The sequence below is a fragment of the Tamandua tetradactyla genome, chromosome 6, assembly GCF_023851605.1.
Source record: "Tamandua tetradactyla isolate mTamTet1 chromosome 6, mTamTet1.pri, whole genome shotgun sequence".
NCBI classification, from domain to species: domain Eukaryota; kingdom Metazoa; phylum Chordata; class Mammalia; order Pilosa; family Myrmecophagidae; genus Tamandua; species Tamandua tetradactyla.
Genome location: NC_135332.1, coordinates 15,614,259 through 15,634,443, shown reverse-complemented (window position 1 = coordinate 15,634,443; position 20,185 = coordinate 15,614,259). Strand labels below are relative to the sequence as shown.

General features: G+C 38.3%; 1 protein-coding gene across 3 annotated transcripts in view; it reads right to left on the bottom strand.

Annotated features, from left to right (window-relative positions):
* The window catches only part of NUP85 (nucleoporin 85), a 30,971-nt gene extending 20,579 nt beyond the window's left edge, over positions 1–10,392 (bottom strand). Inside the window, exons 1-4 of one of the 3 annotated variants that reach the window (XM_077163804.1) lie at positions 9,993–10,392; positions 5,360–5,453; positions 2,990–3,152; positions 869–939 (exon numbers count right to left, since the gene is read on the bottom strand). In XM_077163804.1, coding sequence (XP_077019919.1) covers positions 869–939; positions 2,990–3,152; positions 5,360–5,453; positions 9,993–10,016 — 352 coding nt within the window. In that variant the 5' untranslated portion in view covers positions 10,017–10,392. Of the gene's footprint in view, positions 1–868; positions 940–2,989; positions 3,153–3,637; positions 3,852–5,359; positions 5,454–9,992 lie in introns of those variants that run through there. The other 2 variants (XM_077163802.1, XM_077163803.1) reach the window with 2 other exon arrangements.
* Between the last annotated feature and the right edge of the window lie 9,793 nt (positions 10,393–20,185).

Here is a 20,185-nt window from a genome sequence, read left to right as displayed (position 1 = left end):
TGTTGCAAAGTATTCCACAGTTTCAAAATAGTTGACTCAGTTCCTGCCAGTTTAATGATTATTTTGGTGGAGGGGCTGATTCCTAAAGATTCCTACTCCAGGCTCTTTCCACAATCCTCTCATTGTGCTTCTGATTTGCATTTCTCTAATGGCTAACAATGTTGAACATCTTTTCATGTGCTTATTGGCCATGTGTATATCTTCTCTGGAGAAATAGCCATTGGTCTATTTTTGAATTAGGTTGCCATCTTCTTGTTGGGTTGTTCTCTATATATTCTGAATATTAAACCATTATCAGATATATGATTTCCAAATATTTTCTACCATTTTGTTCATTCTCTTCATTTTCTTAATACTGTCCTTTGAAGCAAAACTGTTTTTAATTTTGATGAAGTTCAACTGGTCTTTTTTTTGTATAAAATCTGATACAGAAATCTAACTTTATTTTCTTCCAAATAATCGACTGTCCCTCATTTTAGATTGTTTTCCAGCCTCTTTAAACTCTCTATGGAATAAAGGAGTATTTAAATAAGGATTACTCATTCATTTAACATTTACAGAGTACTGAATATGTGGCAGGGAAAGCAGAAATGAACAAGGCACCACTCCAGCCCCAGGAATCTTTCTCCAAAGAGATTCAGTTCTACAGGAAGAGAAAACATGTAACAAATGGAAGAGACAGTAGCATAGTCAAGCAATTCAATATGTTTAAACTTGAAAAACATACTGAAGACAATTGCCAAAATTATGGATTACGTAAAATGGAAAAGTAAGAGTCTAGGGTTGGAATGTTGATCAGATTTTACCACACAGTATTTACAGTCAGATAAGTACTTGAATTTCTACTACACATACAAAAAATTCTTACTTGCAACCTGGTGCATTTCCTCCATACATGCTCTTATGACTGATCGGTAGTTTTTACTCACTCGAACCAATCTATAAAAAATGAAATGACATAATATGAGCCTAGAACACCTAGTGGTTCCTGAAGGAAAGGAAAGTAAGGAGGTACTCAAAATAGATAGGAGCCTGTTGGAAAAATACAGGAGTCAAACTGTATTCAAATCCAGAACAATTTGAACAACAAAATATAAAATATAACCCACAGAATAAAATAAATATCCATGAGTCAACACTGATACACAGAAGGATAGAGGGAAATAGAAAACACCAGCAGCCAATACCACAGTAATTATTGCTGCAGGCAAGATCCATTGACAGACACTAAAATTAATGGGTGAAAATTTGAGGAGCAATAGAGTTTGGATATTTTCCAAGTATCCCTCAAGATACTTAATAACACAAAGGGACAGAGCGTATACAGCAGAAACCACCTTCATCATATAATGAAGGTTAACATCGTCAAAATATTGACATCATGAATCCTATAACCTGACACACTGAGACATATAATCACTTCTGTGGGAGTCCTGCCAAAAATGAATAACCACAGTCCAATCATAAGAAAACATTACAGAAACCAAAACTGAGGAACACTAAAAAATAACTAATTAATATTCTTCAAGTTGCAAGGTCATGAAAGACGAGTAATGATTGCAAGAAACTAGGCAGAACAACCTTAATGCAAACTCATTTAATTACAGAAGAAAAAAGGATATTAGTGGAAAAATCGGTGAAATTCTAATAAGGTCTTTAGTAAATCATACAGCATCAATAGTAATTTACTAGTTTTAATAATAACTGTAATATGTTTATGTCAGATATTAACATCAGGGAAGGCTGGTGAGAGATAAACAGAAAATCTCTGTACTATTTTTGTAACTTTTCGGTAAGTCTAAAATTAGTTCAGAAAAGTTTTTAAAATTAGAAACGACAGAGCAAAACAAACATCCAGAAGAAAGTAACTGGTTATTAGTTACCAAGATGCAGACTTTTAGCAAGAAAATATTTACCCTAGACAAAAGACCCAAAGGCCACCTCACCCACATTTTAAAACAAATCAGCTACTTTCTGCATATAGCCTAGACTAGTGACTGGTAGGACATTAAGCATTTGTACACACTATCTCACCTAATCCTCACAACCCTGCCTAATGTGAATGTGGTTACCTCATCTTATAGTAGAGGGTACAGGCCCAAATATGTAGTTCACCTGGCCAAAAAAATCTCAAAGTGATATGCTGTCTCAATGCACAAAAAGAAGTTAAGCTACCATTCCACAATTAGGAAAACATTCACATACTCATTCAACAAACATTTTAGAACACTTATATACAGAGGCACTAGGGATGGTGATGGGGAAATAGGGTCCCCATCTTCAGGGCACATATAGTACTTTTGACTTGATTTTTCCTGTAAGTGGCAAAAGACTTCTCTCAGTCTCCAATATTTTGTACCTGAGCCTCTTGAAACCTATGATTGGACAAACACAGAAGCTAACCAGGGTTATAGTCTGGGATCATAACTCTGTAAAAAGCTTATCAAGGAATTAAAATACCAGCACTATCATTCCTTAACCATATGAATGGACACTGATAAAAAAAAATCTAACAAAGAGTTCTTCAAATTACAGTGTGCTTAAGAATCACCTGAAGATTTTTAGGTTTCACCCCAAAGAATTTATTTTGATGTTCTAAGGTAGAGCTCAGAAATCTGCAGTTACAAGCACTACTCTGATGTTAATGAAGTTAACTCATGAATCACACTTTGAATTACCCTAGTCTATAAACAGAACACTAGTTTTCTGACTGCTTGCCAAAGAAGGTCTTGAAAATTATTATTTAAAGATAATTGAGAATAGAAACAAAGAAAGCTTATCAAGTTATCCAGTCAATCACCAGCCATTCATATGACCCCTATAAGCCATTTTCATCCCTGGCCACTTACACTGCCCAGTCCTGAGGCCACAAACTAGAACCTGGGACCCTTTCTCCAGGTCATTCACACCATGCAAAAGGACAAGGACACATTTCATTTGACTTTTCAGTTTAGTTGTGAACTCCTGTACCTATCAGCTGTCTACTTACTGAGATTTTCTGGATTTTCCAGTCAGTTCTTCTTCAATTCTCTGGAGGCCCACAAAGATTCCATGGGATTCATTGAACAGTTTTCTCAAGATTTGAGAGTAAACATCTACATCTTTCCGGATGATATAGATAAAGGGGCAGCTTGGCACTGTCACTGATTTTTCTGAAATAAAACAGGAAAAAATTTTAACATCATCACAATTCCCCCAAAACGAACCCACTCCAAAATTTTTAATTAAGTACCTAATTACAAAAACTTTAGTTTTTTTGTTACTAATTTCCTTCATTTAAAAAAATAAGTGATATGGAATATCATTTATCAATTATCCACAAATGAATTTTCAAACACAATGTTCAATTTCAGACTTTCCTCCTTGTGCTGGTTTGAAAGGAAGTGTGCCCCCTAAGAAAAGCCATGTTTTAATATAAGTCCCATTTCATAAGGTAGAATAATCCCTATTCAATACTGTAGATTTGAAACTGTAATGAGATCATCTCCCTGGTTGATGTGATTTAGTTAAGAATGGTTGTTAAATTGGATTAGGGGATGACATGTCTCCACCCATTTGAGTGGGTCTTGATTAGTTTCTGAAGTCCTATAAAAGAGGAGAATGAGAGAGTCAGAGAGAGCAGAGAATGCTGCAGCACCAAGAAGCAGAGTCCACCAGCCAGCGACCTTTGGAGATGAAGAAGGAAATGCCTCCGGGGGAGCTTCATGAAACAGGAAGCCAGGAGAAGATGCTAGCAGATGATGCCGTGTTTGCCATGTGCCCTTCCAGCTGAGAGAGAAGCCCTGACTGTGTTTGCCTTGTGCCTTCTCACTTGAGAGAGAGACTCTGAACTTCATCGGTCTTCTTGAACCAAGGTATCTTTCCCTGGATGCCTTTGATTGGACATTTCTATGGATTTAATTGGGACATTTTCTCAGCCTTAGAACTGTAAACTAGCAGCTTATTAAATTCCCCTTTTAAAAAGCCATTCCATTTCTGGTATTACATTCTGGCAGCTAGCAAACTAGAACACTCCTCAACTCACTAAGATATTTTGGGACTATGTGTCACCTCCATCAACTGAATGATAATGTAAATATATACAGTTATTAATATGAGCCTATGTCAACTCAATGAGTAAGATAAACCTACAGACTTTTATATAACCTCAAAGTCAAAATAAAAGTTATTTTCATATTACTTTGTATTACCATTACCCCTAAAAAAAAAAATCAAGAACTGATCATTATTTTTCAAGAGCAATGAAAAGACTCTATAATAATAAATTATAAATAGCCAATCTGTAGAAATTTCATACATGATAGTTTTTGTCACAGGTAAGATGTTCAATGATCCATCTTAAATATGATTTCAAATGAATATAATGAAAATATTTACTGCAAAATATTTCAATAAAACATAATATAAAGAAAAAATGAATACAACCTTGTATTTCCAACAATCTATGACAAACTAGAAATGTCAGCGTGCTTTCCCATTCAATATGAAAAACTGCCATCTGGATATATTCACCAAAGAGTCTCTCCTGAGCATCCCTAGACATCTGTAAAAATTTGGGATCTTTGACACCTGTACATTCCTTAAGAATTTAGCACCAGAAGGGACAATTCTTAACTATAAAATCAAGAAAAACTACATCTCTTTAAAAAAATTATATAAACGGCACACCACATAATCTGCCAATATTATAAGACTTTCACTAGTTCAACCTGCTTCTTATAAAAGGAGGAAAACTTCCACATTTGAAAAATAAACACATCAAGGATTTGCAAGATCTCTTCAACATTTCCCAACATTTCTCTTTTGAAACAGAGAAAGGAAAATCGAATTTCAACATTTTAGTTTTATTTTGCTCCTAAAGGGAGTCTTTATGAGAAAAAATTGACCCATGTGCAATAGTTGATGAAGCTTAGGAGAACAAAAGACAAGGACAAGCCATTTCATTTTCCTGCCTGTTCCTCTAGATCGATGCAGTGTACAAAACTATCATTCAACTGAGTCCACACTGCAAACACAATAACGGCCATGAAATCCGGAAATTTTCACAATATGAAAGGTACTGTGCTGTGAAGGGAATTTAGTCACTATGGACAAGAAGAAAGGGGGAAAAAATAAAACGTTTAAATATGAAGAAAACTTTTCTTTAACACCAGGTGGAATGCCATTAATTTTATTCCCTGGACTCAGTATCTTCCAGGCCTCATAAATTTATGAAAATCTAAGATAGCTAAGGTTTCAAAAAATGCTAACAGTACAAAATAAGTTCAATTGTTTCATGCCTCAGCTTGTCAAATCTGAGAGAATAAAGAGAAAATAACCAACAATGTGCCAAAATAATCTGGAAGGAAAAAAAAACTACCTTGATTGTTGAATGAGGTTTCACACACCAGCATTTCCCCAGGTCCCCAGTCAAAACACATTTGCTTCTTCTTGGAATCAACTCCTGGAATCATCTAGTAAGAAATAAGGCATAACAACTGTTCTTTACTGAGGTAAGACACCTAAAGGCTTTGCATTTCAACTGATCTGCAAATACAATCCTAGAAATCACTGGTAATGAAGGTAATAAAGTACTCATCTATGTACACAGCTATGTGTTTTTGAGATCAGCCCAGTCTGTCAGACTACCAGCAGTCCTTGAATAAGCAAGTGAGCTTTGTTGGGCTCCTCAGTCCACTGACCATCTCTCCAGGGTTGATGAAAAAGAAAGTACACCCTAAACAGTATATTGCAAATTAGAGATCTGTAATCCAGATCTTATTTAAAAACTGAAAAGACAGATATCGAATCCCAAGGCCTGTGTGCCATCTCTATGTTGATGACTAAATTCTTCTTTACAAATGAGACCAATTCCTTTGAACATCAATTTCATTCATTCAACTGTCTAATCCACACCTCCATAGGTTAACCTAACAGTCATCTCAAACTTTTCAAAAGGGCCAAAAGAGAACTCTTCATGCCCATCCTCAGGAAGATCCTCCCTCAAGGACAAAGCCTTCCTCAACTGGAGTAATCCTTGATTTTCTCTTTTCCTCACCATATATACCCAATCTATCAGTGCATCCTGCTCTACTCTAAAGCCTCAAATCAACTACTTACCACTTCTACAAACCTAATCCAAACCAGCATCAACTCTGGACTACTGCAACAGCATTTATCAGTGCCTGAAATGATTTTCTTTTGTGGTTACATGGTGATTACCTGCCCATGAATAGATGAAAGCTCACAGAGTAGGGGGGACTCTAGTATTCTCCTTCACTGCCTTGAAGAGACCCTGGGTCATAGTTGGCACTCCATAAATATTTTTGGCAGACAATAAATTTGGCTGGCAAACAGTCCGGTCTTAATGCAAGTATACTCAGTTCTTTGGAAGGATGAATGCAACCATTCAAGAACGAAGCAAAGCTTATTGAATCTTTTTCTGTGCTGGGCTCTAGGAATATGACAACATACACAACACTCTCTGTCCTCCAAAAGCTACAGTCTATTGAAGGAGACCAATAGGTACACAGGCTGTGGGAAAAGTGGGTAAGTGCTAAGGCAGAGGCACATACTGACACACAGGAGATTTGCTTTAGTCAATCTTAATGGAAACATAGGAGTTAGCCAGGCAAGGGGGAAGCACTGTATACAAGGAGCAGCATAAGCAAAGGTTTAGAGTTGAAAAGTTGCAGAAGTTAAGAATGGCAGGAGTGGGGAGTACAAGAAACATGTGATCAGATAAGTATTTTAAAAGATCACTCTGAGACATGATTATGAATATAGAAAACCCTATAAAATCCACTTTTAAAAAAGGTCATAGCACACAAGGTCAATATATAAAAAACGCAATGATATTTCTAAATTCTAGTGATGAGAAATCAGAAAGAGAAATTTAAAAAACAATACCATTGACAACTGCATCAAAACTGTTCAAATACCTAAGGAAGAAATCTAACAAAAGAACTTTACACTGATAACTAGAAATAAACTGCTAAGTAAAATTAAAACACCTAAATAAACTGGACTAGACCATATCATGGTGGAGAGAACTAAATGTTAAGATGCCCTTGTTCTCCAAATTTATCCACTGACTGCAATCCCAGATAAACAATTCAGCAGGCTTTTTTGGTAGATATTAGCAAACTGACTCAAAATTTATATGGAAATGCAAAGACCTAGAAGAGTGAAAGAAATTTTGAAAAAGAACAAGTTAGAGAACTCTGTTCTTATTCAAGATTTATCGTAAAGTTACAATAATAAAGTCAGAGTGTGGTACTGACGAAGGACATAGAGGTCGATATAAGAGAACAGAAAGTCCAGAGCAAACCCACATGCATATGGCTGATTTTTAACAAAGGTGCCAAGGTAATTTTATGGGGAAAGGATATATTTTCAACAAATAGTGCTGGAACATATGGATATCCACTGGGGGGGGGGGGGGATAAAAATTAAAAAGTAAGAGCAGAATCTATAAAACATATAGACAAAGCAAAGGAGAACATCTTTTTTACTCTGAATGAGACAAAGATTTCCTAGAACACAAAAAGCACAAACCATGGAAGGCATAAAAGAAAAAGATTTATAAAGGACTTCATTAAAATTAAAAACTTTCCCTCTTAAAAAGATATTGGAAAGTGAAAAGGCAAGCCATAGATTGGGAGAAAATATCTGTAAAGCATCTAATTGATAAAGGACTTCGGTCCAGAATATATAAAGAACTCTTACAACTCAAGAAAAACAACAACCAGATAGAATGGGAGAAAAATTTGAACACAGTTCACCAAAGAAGATATACAAATGACATATAAGCATGTAAAAAGATTCTCAATATCATTTGTCATTAGAGAAATATGAATTAAAATGACACTGAGATACCACAACACACCCACTAGAATGGCTAAAATGATATGACTGATCATACCAAGAGTTGACAAGGGTATGGAGCAACTGCATTTCTCACAATTTGCTGGTACAGGTGAAAAAAAAAATGGTATAGAAGAACTGAGCTTCTTCTAGCTAAATATGCATCTACCCTAACTCCTAGCAATTCCACTTACCCAGAAGAAAGGAACGTGTATGTGCAAACAAACAAAAACTACCAGCTTGTACAGGAACACAGAACAGCTTTATTCACGGTAGCCAAAAATGGAAACCCAAGTATCTATCAACAAGAAACATGATTCATACAACATAACAAATCCTAAAAACAATGAGTTCTTGAAAAACACACACAGAAAACAAATACTGAGCTAAATTTCAAGAGCAGGCAAAATTAATGTATGGTGCTAGAACTCAATGTGTGGGATGGTGGAAACTGACTGGAAAGGGAAATGAGGCTTCATGTCTGGGTTTCCATGGGTCCTTGAACTACATGTAATTACATGCATGGGGCATTTTTGGAGGGAAAATTTGACTATAACTTACATTTCTTAAGCGTCCTTGACCCCAAAAATAAATTAAAAAGGCTAAGACCACTGGTCTAGATGAACTACCCACCCAAGACTATCCTACTCTCTTTAATCTATGCTGAGACATCACTGAATGTGCTAATTACCAAATTGCCTTCATGTGCCCTGATAAGAAGCAGTTGCCTGAACAGCAGACAACTACTATAAGAGGTATATTAATAAAATGTTATTCAGGTATTCAGGGTTATTTATCATTCTCTTGAGAGTCTGATTAGAGTAAACCCAAAGCACAGATTAACTCTCAAATACAGAAAACAGTTTCATTTGAATTTGCAGAGTCCAGGCTTAGAGTTTGGACTATGAAATTCTTCCAAGATGGTGCCATGCAGTGAGGCTCTGTCCACAGGCAAACCAGCTTCCTAGCGGGTCTCCCCAATACCAATGCAGAATGTGGTTACCACAAATTAATCATCATCACTTGGGGGAGGAAGGGGGCCTAGCTGAACATTTTGTCCCTTTTGAAAATGCATATCCCAGTATCAGAGAAAAGGTTCTCCAGGGTTTGACAGGGAAGTTTCCCTCATTCAAAGATTCTGACATAAGTGGACTGTGAAACGAAAAGACGACATATACTTTCAAAAAGTTATATCAGTAATCCTGGTTTTCTAATTCTTCTTCTTACATACACCACCAACATTGATATAAATACTTGATACATATTAAATATTTAAACTTTACAGCAGTAAGCTCAATAGAAAGTAATAACCATGTTAGTTTGCTCCTACTTAATATCTCATGTCTTATTTCTGTCTATTTAGCTTTGAAAGATCCTTATTTTCAATGTTTGGTTTGTCATAGACTGCTTTGCAATCTGGTGGTTTTAGATGAAAACTGTTGTCATTTCAACTTTCTAAAAAGCAAAAACACACGCTCAGTTAATTACAGTTTGTTAACAGCTAAGAAGTACAGAACTCTGAAAGCCTATAACAGACAGGAGATAGTTCACCTACTCAAGGTCAGGGTAGGCTTTCCTGAAAATGAAGCTGCTGGTGCTTGGATTTGAATAGTGAGTAAGAGATAAACCAAAACCAAAGGGGGGACTATTCCAAGCAGAGAAAGCGGTAACTAAATAGTATCTAAAACCTAGGAATCTATTTATAAACATTAAGATCATCCGCAGTTGACACTGTTCTCGAGTTCAAACGGAGTTGAATGCAAACAGAGCAATGAAACTAGCAATAGTCTCCCGAGAGAATAAGTTTAATAAACCTCGGGCCAACACTGTACAAACAGCTGACAGAGTCCAAGCTCCCGGCATTACGATGTGGAGTTTAGTTCGGCTGGAAGAAAAAATCTTCCTTCTGCTTGGTCCAAGCCTGCTCTAATACCCAAGAGGAAAGGCCAGGGGAAATGGGAAGGACCGGAGACCTAGGGAGGGAGCAGGCCCTCAGGGGACAGGTTTCTGAGGGAATAAAAGAGCAAAAACCCAGTTACCACTGCAAACCCAACTCTGGCATCTAGTTAGTGTCGAGACCTCCCGACCGTGGCCAATAAGCCGACATTCTCGAGGGCGGTACGTAGGTTAAAAAGCCCAAAACGTACAAGCAGGCACAGCCTTCGGACCATGAGGGCAAACAAGCCTATTCGGGGATGCCCTTACAGTGACTACTGGCTCGCCATCGAAATCCTCCATGTCGCCGCGACCCAGCCGCCCGGAACTCGCAGGGACGCCAAAGCTCCAAGGCTCCCGCTCGACCCGCCTGCTCGCAGTCCGGCTGGCAGAGAAGACCCCGCCTGAGCGCCTCCTGCACTGCCGTTCAGGCCCAAACCCTCCAAAACGGCAGGCACCTCTCTTCTCAGTCACAACCCGTCTTCTGCGGCCTTCTAAAACTATCGCTCCTTCCTGGCCTCGACAACACATCAGGGAAAACAGCCAAGGCCACTCTGTCCTCACAGTAATTCTCCGCACCGATCAGGCGCCGCCGAGGACAGCCCCGCGAGCGCGGCGCGAGCGGCACCCCGGGCGGAGGCGGCGCGGGTGCGCGTGCGTGGCCTGGGGCGGCTCCTGGCGCTTGGGTCCCGGCCCCGCCGTGTGGAGCGCGCGGTTTCCCGCGTGGCCGGCTCTGCTCGCCTCCTCCTAGTCCCCTTGATACAGTCGCTGCTTCTCCTGGCGGTGTCCAAGGAAAGGGAGCCCCGTCGGCCCAACGGACTTGTGTTCGAAGGCAGTAGCCGCCACTCCCACCCCAAAACACAGGACGTACTTGAACGAAACTGATGCCGCTGAAACAGAGACAGATAGGCTGGTTTAATTAAGCACAAACACTGGTTTTCTTTCTGCAAATAAAGGCCGGGACCAAACAATAGCAATCAGGGAATCCGTGCCTCTGTTACAGAAAACTTAAAAGTGCCCCCAATAACTTCAAATTGTGAAATTGGTTTATTTTCAATGCCATATAACAGTTGTCAAGTAAGAGAATAGTACTTTTTCTGAATTTCTTATGTAAAGGACTTTTCGAACGAACTAAAGATATTTGAAATTTGAAAGACTTAAGAATGCCTGAAAATGTAGCAGCTTCCTTTATTTAGGAAAGAAATTATTTTGAAAACCAGACAAATGTATGAGTGCCCTACCTGGAAAACTTCTTTCCCTGAGGTTATTCCGAATAATCTATTTGTATTAGTGGAAATAAGATGACTTCGAGAGTTAGGAAAATCCTCTCACCCCAATAAAACTTTAAGGGTTTTTTGTTTTGAACACGATTGTTAACTAAGAGAAGGAAAATCAGTGTCATCAAAAGCCCTGTCACTGAGGTCAGACATCTGTAGGAAGAAATTTAGCATAGCCTTACACAAAACTCCACAGCGTTTCTACCATCTGTATTTTGCTGCATATTCCAAATGGTTCACAAAGTTTCACTGATCTTTTTGTGACTGCCTTAGTGATCAAACCCGGGGGGTGGGGTGGGAGGTTCTCTGCCCAATTTACACAAATGAGCAATTCCTGAGACGAGGGTTTCACTGGGAGAAAGCATTTATTGCCAAGTGCGAAGCAAGGAACAGATGGCCTGTGTACCCAAAATCTTTGTCTCCAAACTACAATAACTCTGAGAGTTTTATAGTATCAAAGGCAGGTTTTAGGATAATGAGTAGAATGGCTCACAATGACAAAGTTAGAGATGATCTAATTAAGCATGCACAAGTTGATTACATGCCTAGATAGAGAATATATATATAAGAAGGTGGTGGCTTTAACATGATGATGGGTATGACTTTTAGTTTTATCATTAGGTATAGGTCACATAGGTTAAGGCTTACCCTACTGCACTTGGCAAATGGGCCAATTTTAGTTAGATCCAGTTTTGTCTAGTAAAATAGCTTAGGAATTGGGGTGGGTTCTGGGCTCCTTAAGTTACTTCCTTAATAAACATTAAGAGGCTGTCTAGTTATCACAAGACTTAAATGTTATAAAACAGGATAAAGGGGTATAAGCGGGGCCAGTTACAAATTATCACAAGGCTTTTACAATCATAAGATAAAGAGATAATCATCAAAATCAAGGCATCTGGTCAATGGCTGAGAGATTCCAAACAGGGTCGAGAGGTTATCCTGGAGGTTATTCTTACGCATTAAGTAGATATCACCTTGTTGTTCAAGATGTAGTGGAGAGGCTGGAGGGAATTGCCTGAAAATGTAGTGCTGTGTTCCAGTAGCCATGTTTCTTGATGATGATTGAACAAAGATATAGCTTTCACAATGAGACTCTGTGAATGTGGAAACCTTATGTCTGATGCTCCTTTTAGCTACTATATCAACAGAAGAGTAGAACATATGGAATAAAAATAAACAGGGGGAACAGGGCAGTTCACGGTGGCTCAGCAGGTAAGAGTGCTTGCCTGCCATGCCCAAGGACCTGGGTTCGATTCCTGGTGCCTGCCCATCTGAAAAAAAAATAATAGGGGGAACAATGTTAAAATAAATTCAGTTTGAAATAGTGGTAAATGAAAGTGAGGGGTAAGGGGTGTGGTACGTATAGTTTTTTTTTCTCTATTATCATTTTATTTCTTTTTCCGTTGTCTTTTTATTTCTTTTTCTAAATCGATGCAAATGTACTAAGAAATGATGAATATGCAACTATGTGATATTAAGAATTACTGATTATATATGTAGAATGGAATGATTTCTAAATGTTTTGTTTGTTAATTTTTTTAAATTAATAAAAAAAATCAAGGCATCTGGGTTAAGGTTCAGGGAGTCTCAGTAGATTCAGATATTTACTTTGGCTATTCTACAATTACTCGAAGGTAAAAAGGTATCTATATAATGATTCAGTCATCATAATCATTTGTTAACTCTTAACCTCTCCGAAACAACTGGTACCACAATGGGGCTTATGAAGTATGAGCATGATATATTTATGTCCAGTTTTAAAGGGGAAAAAAGAGGTCCAATGTTTCCAAAAGGAAAATAAACATTCAGTAGCAGATAGATGAAATTTTTTTTGTTTTATTTTTTTGCATGGGCAGGCATGGGGAATCGAACCCAGGTCTCTGGTCTGGCAGGCAAGAACTCTGTCTGCTGAGCCACCATGGCTTACCCTAAAATAGCTTTTGTATCTGCTTTGGCTATTCAAAATTCTTGAAGTAGAAGTTAAAGCCAAGTTTGATAAGACATTGATACTTAGAAATCATTCCTGATTTCCCTCAGAGAAAATTCTCTGAGACAAGATGGGCGTAGAAGGAAAGGAAAAGATCACAGGACAAAAGACCAAAAAGAAAAACCATCCTTTGCAAAACATAACTTAAGGAAAATTTAATTTGAACAAATGAAAACAAAAGAGCTTAGAGAGATATATAAAATAACTAGAATATGCAAATTAATAAAGACAGAAAGTAGAGTACAGTGTTCTAGCTGGCTACAATGCAATATACCAGAAACTCAGTGGCTTTTAAAAAGGGAATTTAATAAGTTGCAAACTAACAGTTTTTAGGCTGAGAAAATGTTCCAATTAAAACAAATCTATAGAAATGTCCAATCAAAGGCATCCAGGGAAAGATATCTTGGTTCAAGAAGGCCAATGAAGTTCAGGATTTCTCTCTCAAGTGAGAAGGCACATGGCGAACACAGTCAGGGTTTCTCTCTCATTTGGAAGGGCACATGGTGAACACCACGTCATCTGCTAGCTTTCTCTCCGGCTTCCTATTTCATGAAGTTCTCCGGGAAGCCTTTCCCTTCTGCATCTCCGAAGGTCACTGGCTGGTGGACTCTGCTTCTCCTGGCTATATCATTCTTCTCTGCTCTCTCAGAATCTCTCGACTTTCTTGTTCTCTAGCTTTTTCCAAAGTGCTTCTTCTTTTAAAGGATTCCGGTAAAGCCAATCAAGACCCACCCGGAATGGTTGGAGACACGTCTCCACCTAATCAGGTTTAACAACCACTCTTGATTGAGTCACATCTCCAGGGAGATAATCTAATTGAAGTCTCCAACATACAGTGCTGAATGGGGATTAGAAGAAACTGTTGCTCCCACAAGGCTGATTAAGGTTAAAACATGGCTTTTCTAGGGCACATAAAGCCTTTCAAACCAGCACATACAGGTTAGAGGTTGTGGAAGGAGGGATGAGGAGTTAATGGGTTTCTGTTAGAATGATGAGAAAGATCTCGTGATGAATGGTGGTGAGGGTAACACAACACTGGGAATTTGTTTTAATCCACTAAAGTATATACACTACATATGGTTGCATATCTATTTCCACATTAATGTATTTAATGTGGAAATCACATTAAACACATGCCTTTGAGTATAGGTTGTACCTATAATGATTCTTGAACACTTTATACTTCCATGTACAGTTCCAAATTACACGTTCCTGGATTGGATCTAATAATGGAGGAGAAAAGGCCCAAAAGGACATTATTGAGACATATGAAAAAATTAGTATATAGACTAAGCTTTATATCCATGTTAAATTTCTTGCACTTAATAATTTTACTTAGCGTGATTACATAAGTGATTATCCTTGTTCTTAGGAAATTACATGGCAGTATAAAGTGTTCAAGAAGCATGATATGTACAACTTAAACTCAAATACTTAGAAAATAGATGGATAGATAGGTGACACAGTAAATGTGGCAAAATGTTAAAAGTTGATGGATCTGGGTATCTGGGTGAGGGGTAAGAGTTCTCTACATGAGTTTTTATTTTTCCAACTGTTTATAAGTTTGAAATTATTTCAAAATAAAACGTTGTTTTTTCTAAAACAGGAGACCAATGCTGTGGGTTTTCTTAGCATTTTTACTATGATAAAAAATGCTTTTTAAACCATTTTTAAGTGTACAATTCAGTGGTATTAATTACATTTACAATGCTGTGTTACCATCACCATGATTCATGACCAAAACTTTTTCATTACTCTAAACAGAAACTCTGCACCTATTGAGAAATAACTCCCCATCCCAGTAGGTTAACTTCTAACCTACTTTCCGTCTCTGTGAATTTGTTTATTCTAGATATCTGGAATAATGGGCTCATGCAATATTTGTCCTTTAGTGTCTTGCTTTTTTCACTTAGCTTAATGTTTTCAAGGTTCATCCATGTTGTAGCATGTATCAGATCATTCATTTTTATGGGTGAATAATATCCCATTCTATGACTATACCACATATTGTTTATCCATTCATCCATCAATAATGCTTTTTTTTTGGGGGGGGGGTTGGTGGTGGATGGTCCAGGAATCAAACCCGGGTCTCCCTCATGGAAGGTGAGCATTCTACCACTGAACCACCTGTGCACCCTGCTATGATTTCTTAATTGATGTTTTAAGGCTGACAAAAGTTATTTAAAGATACTGAAATTGTCTGACCAAGACATAGATAATATTGGAAAAAATATTGGAAATATTCTTTGGTCTAAATAGCACTGTATACCAAAAACTTTACGCAGTCATTTGAATACTTGCTCATTTTTTTAAAAAGGGAAAATTACAGCTAATGGACCCGCTATGGTTCTATATATTGAGCATGTATAGGATTCTATATACTGACTTTTCTCTTCCCTCCCTTGGGACTTACTAGAATGAGATTTCAATGAAGTCGTTTCTGTATCCTCCTCTTTACAACTAAACCTAAAGGAATGCCTTTAGGAAAACAAATTAAATTAATCAGCAAACAAATTCTTATTCTCTTCCCTCCAACTTCTCTACCTCCTCTCTCTCCACTTCCCTTTCCTTAATTCCCTTCTTCCTCTTTCTATCCCTGGATTTGTTGATTTGCTCTTGAATTGCTGTATGTAACTCTGGAAGGTCTTCAGACTATAGTTTGAGATATACCAGAACCTCAGGGAGTCAAAAGAGTAAAATACTAATGGAATCAAATAAAAATCTTCTAAAACAAATCATACCTATCGCACAAAATGTCACTCCAATGTCAGATTTAGAATCAGTCCTGGATCAGGCCAGAGGAACTGTGCTAAAGATGTGGCTGATGAAGTGCTAAGTGGATAGCTAACTTCATGCATTTTAATATATTCTAATAAAAAAATCGATGCTCCCTAGCCTGCAGAGAAATAAATACATAGTCATTTCATGAGACATAATTATTTTGGAAAACAAGATAGAAAACTATTATCAAGAGCCATAGAAATGTTTATGCACTTTGACCCAATAAGTCCTCTCTTTAAAATGTATCTCAATTTCCAAAAGTCAAAAGATACACTTTGGTATGTGTTATGTACAACCCAAAATTAAAGAAAACAACAAAATCATAGACCAGGGTTTCTTAACCACCCATGCTATTGACATCTTGGGTCGGATAATTCTTTGTTTTAAGTGCTGGGCATTGTAGGAGGTTTAGAAGCATCCCTGGCCTCTAGCCACTAGATGCCAGCAGCACCCCTCATCAATTGTGAGGACCAAAAATGTCTCCAGATAGTCCTAAATGTCCCCTAGAGGCAAAATCACCTCTGTTGAGAACCACTGGCTTATATATTCATATCCCAAAGAGGAACAGAGGAGTGGCTAAGTAAATAGGTCAGATGAAATACTATTCACCTATTTAAAAGAACTGCATAACATTTGGAAATGGACAGAGGTGACAGTAGCATGTTATTGTGAGAGTAATTAACAGTGATGAATGGTGTGTGAATGTGGTGGAAAGAGAAAATTTGGAGTCCTATATGTCACCAGAAAGAGAGTTGGAGGCTAAGACATGGGAATGTATAAAACAGTGAATCTTATGGTAGATGATGTCTGTGATTACCTGTAAAAATATTTTAAAATTCTTTCATGAACTAGAACAAATATATGAAACTATTACAAGGATAATAAAGGAGTTTACGGGAGAAATGTACCTATTGCAAACTATGGATTATAATTAACGGTAATATTTTAATAATCGTTTATCAATAGTAACAAATGTACTGCACCAACACTATGGGTCAATAATAGGGATGATAAAGGGTTTGGGAGGATTTGGGTTTCCTTTCTTATTTTTATTTCTTTTCTGGTACAATGGAAATGTTCTAAAATCGATCATGGGGTTATATCCACAGCTATGTGATAAGGCTGTGGGCCACTGATTGTATACTTTGGATAGTTTGCATGATGTGTGAATATATCTCAATAAAACTGCATTGGGAAAAAAAAAACTTGTATATATTGGTAAGGATGTGGGAAAGCCTTGCTGGGTATTGGGAATAAAACTATGAACCAGACATACAGGTGTCTGCTTTCACAGCACTTCTATACTTCTGGGAGAGACAAACAAAAATTTGAGTCAAAACAACTTGACTGGTGCTCCTGGCAGTATCCCAGGATTTTTTTCTGCATGTTTCCTCTCTGCAGCCTTCTACAAGAGGCCTCTATGCAATGCTACAATAATTAAGTGCTGGGCTCTGAGTCAGAAGACCTGAATTCTACTGGCTATGCCACTTTCAAGCTGAATGACCAAGTTACCTAATCTCTCCAAGTCTCCCTTCCTTCAATGTAAAATAGGGATAATAATAATAGGGCTTTGTGAGGATTAAAAGTTTAGTACAAACTTTATATGTATTAATCACTCAATAAATGTCTGCCACTGCTATTCTTTTCTATATATATTTCCACTTGCACTTTCTTTTTTCAAAGTGCCTTTTTCCAATGCATAGCCCCCCCCTCCCCCAACTCATAAAAATGATGGAGGAAGAACTTTAATATTGGGAAAGGTCCATCTTTCACACACCCTCCACCCACAGAAAAGACGATAGTAGAATCCAGAGGCCCAGCTCACAAAATTCCACTTTGCCACTGGAATATATATTGCTCACACATTGAGCATACTTAACTGCTTTTTTCCCCCTTATTATTTATTTTTAATCCATATGTTTTACTCATCTGTCCATAAGGTAGATAAAAGAAGCATCAGACACAAGGTTTTCACAATCACACAGTCACATTGCGAAAGCTGTATCATTATACAATCATCTTCAAGATACATAGCTACTGGAACACAGCTCTACATTTTCAGGCAGTTTTCTCCAGCCTCTCTGTTACACCTTAACTAAAAAGGTGATAACTATTTAATGCGTAAGAATAACCTCCAGGATAACATCTCGACTTTGTTTGGAATCTCTCAGCCATTGACACTTTACTTTGTCTCATTTCTCTCTTCCCCCTTTCGGCCGAGAAGGTTTTCTCAATCCCTTGGTGCTGAGTTCCAGCTCATTCTAGGATTTCTGTCCCACATTGCCAGGAAGGTCTACACCCCTGGGAGTCATGTCTCATGTAGAGAGGGGGAGGGCAATGAGTTTGCTTGTCATTTTGGCTGAGAGAGAGAGACCACATCTGAGCAACAAAAGAGGTTCTCTTGGGGGTGACTCTTCAGCCTAATTTTAAGTAGCCTTAACCTATCCTTTGCAGGTTTCATATGAACAAACCCCAAGATTGGGGGCTCAGCCTATTGCTTTGGTTGTCCCCACTGCTTCTGAGAATATCAAGAATTCTCCATTTGGGGAAGTTGAATTTTCCCCCTTTCTCACTATTCCCCCAAGGGGACTTCGCAAATACTTTTTTATTCACTGACTTAACTGCTTTTTAATGTAACTCTTCATATGCTTGAAGGTGACTTTGTAATTTAGCATACCTTGAGAGAAGTGGGATATTAAAAGATACACCTGTCATCCAGAAGCCAACAATTAAACATTCGATTATTGGAGTAAGTCTAACACAGCACTTTCCTCTTCTTAGATTCTGCAGACTTACAAAGCTGGAAAGGCATTGTGGTGGTGACAGAGGGGCCAGGGTTCAGGAGTATCTCAAGGGCAAGGATAGCATCTTGTTAAATTCTCTCTCCTCTACCTAGCACACCAGCCAGGGCATTCATTCCCAGGCACAGCAGGACATCAGTCAACACTACCTCTAGCTATATGATATTGGCAAGTTATTTAACCTCTCTGAGTCCCGGTAGGAGACAAATCCACCTGGGTTTGTATAAGGAGTAAATGAACTAACATTGGTGAAGCTTGGTCCAAAAATTCAAAACATATTTGACAAATGTTAGTTCTGTTTCCCTTTCACTTCTTGTGTACTTCCTATTCCTTCACCCCGCTTACAAATTATTTGAGCTAGGGACTTCGTCCATCCTTCTTTGTATTCCTTATAGCACAGGATCTTCTACATAGTAGTCACTTTGAGTCATTCACTCATTCAGCCAATCTTTGAGCAACGCACAGTGGACAAGAGCTTAGAGTTGAGAGAGAGCAGGCACACTCAGGAACCTCAAGGAACCAAATATAACTGAAGTAGTGTGTTCAAGGAGGAAATGATGAGAAATGAGGTAGCCTAAATTATCTGTCAGAGGGCTTTATAGGTCTTATCAGAACTTTGGACTTTATCCTGCAAGGAAGAAGATTGCCACTGAACCAGGGAGTGGCAGGAACATCTTTGTATTTAGAATGGCTTGCAGGCCTCAAACTTTAGTATGCATAAGAATCACCAGGGAAGCTTGTTAAATTTCAGATTCCACAATCACACTCCGTAGTGGAGCCCAGGAGTATGCATTTAAACTGGCACCCCAGGTGATTCCGATTCACTTATCTTACTCAGAGGAATAGCAGATACTCTGAAAGTGTAAGACCCATTAGGAAGTTATGGCAGTAGCCTTGGGGAGAACTGACCTGAACTAGGTAGTGGGCTGAGGTAGGATTCCTCTTCCAATCTGCCTTCCCCTGTCTCACCTCCAAAGCCTGAAGCCTCCTCATCCCCACAGAAGACCAGGTGGAAGTTTGCCAGTGCAGACCCCTCTAGAGCTGGAGGCCGAAGAGAAGTAGACTTGACAGTCCTTTGGAAAGTAGAATTGGCCAAACTTGAAGACTGATTGGATGGGGAGTTTGTGAAGAAGAAAAGGGAATCTAGGTGGCCATCAGCTTTCTGGCTTGGGGCAAATGACACGATGGTGGGTCATTCAGTGAAACAGGGAAAGAGGAAGAGGAGTAAGTCAGAGAAGGAGGTAAATTGAGGAATTTTAGTGGGGATTTGCTGATTTTGAAGTATCTCTGGGACATTCAAGTGGAGATGTTTAGAAATCAGTTGGATATATTGATTGGAAGCTCAGATGAAAGGTCTGGACTAGAGACAGTCTTAGATGGTAAAGAAATGAAATTGTCCCTGGAGAAGGAATAGAATAAGAAAAAGATCTAGAACAAAACCCCAAGGAATATCTAAGGGAAGGCTCAGGAAAAAGAAATTGCAAAGAGAACTGAGAAGGACAGGCCTGAGAGGTGGGAAGAAAACCTACCTCCTGCAAGTCACAGAAGTCACTGGGAGT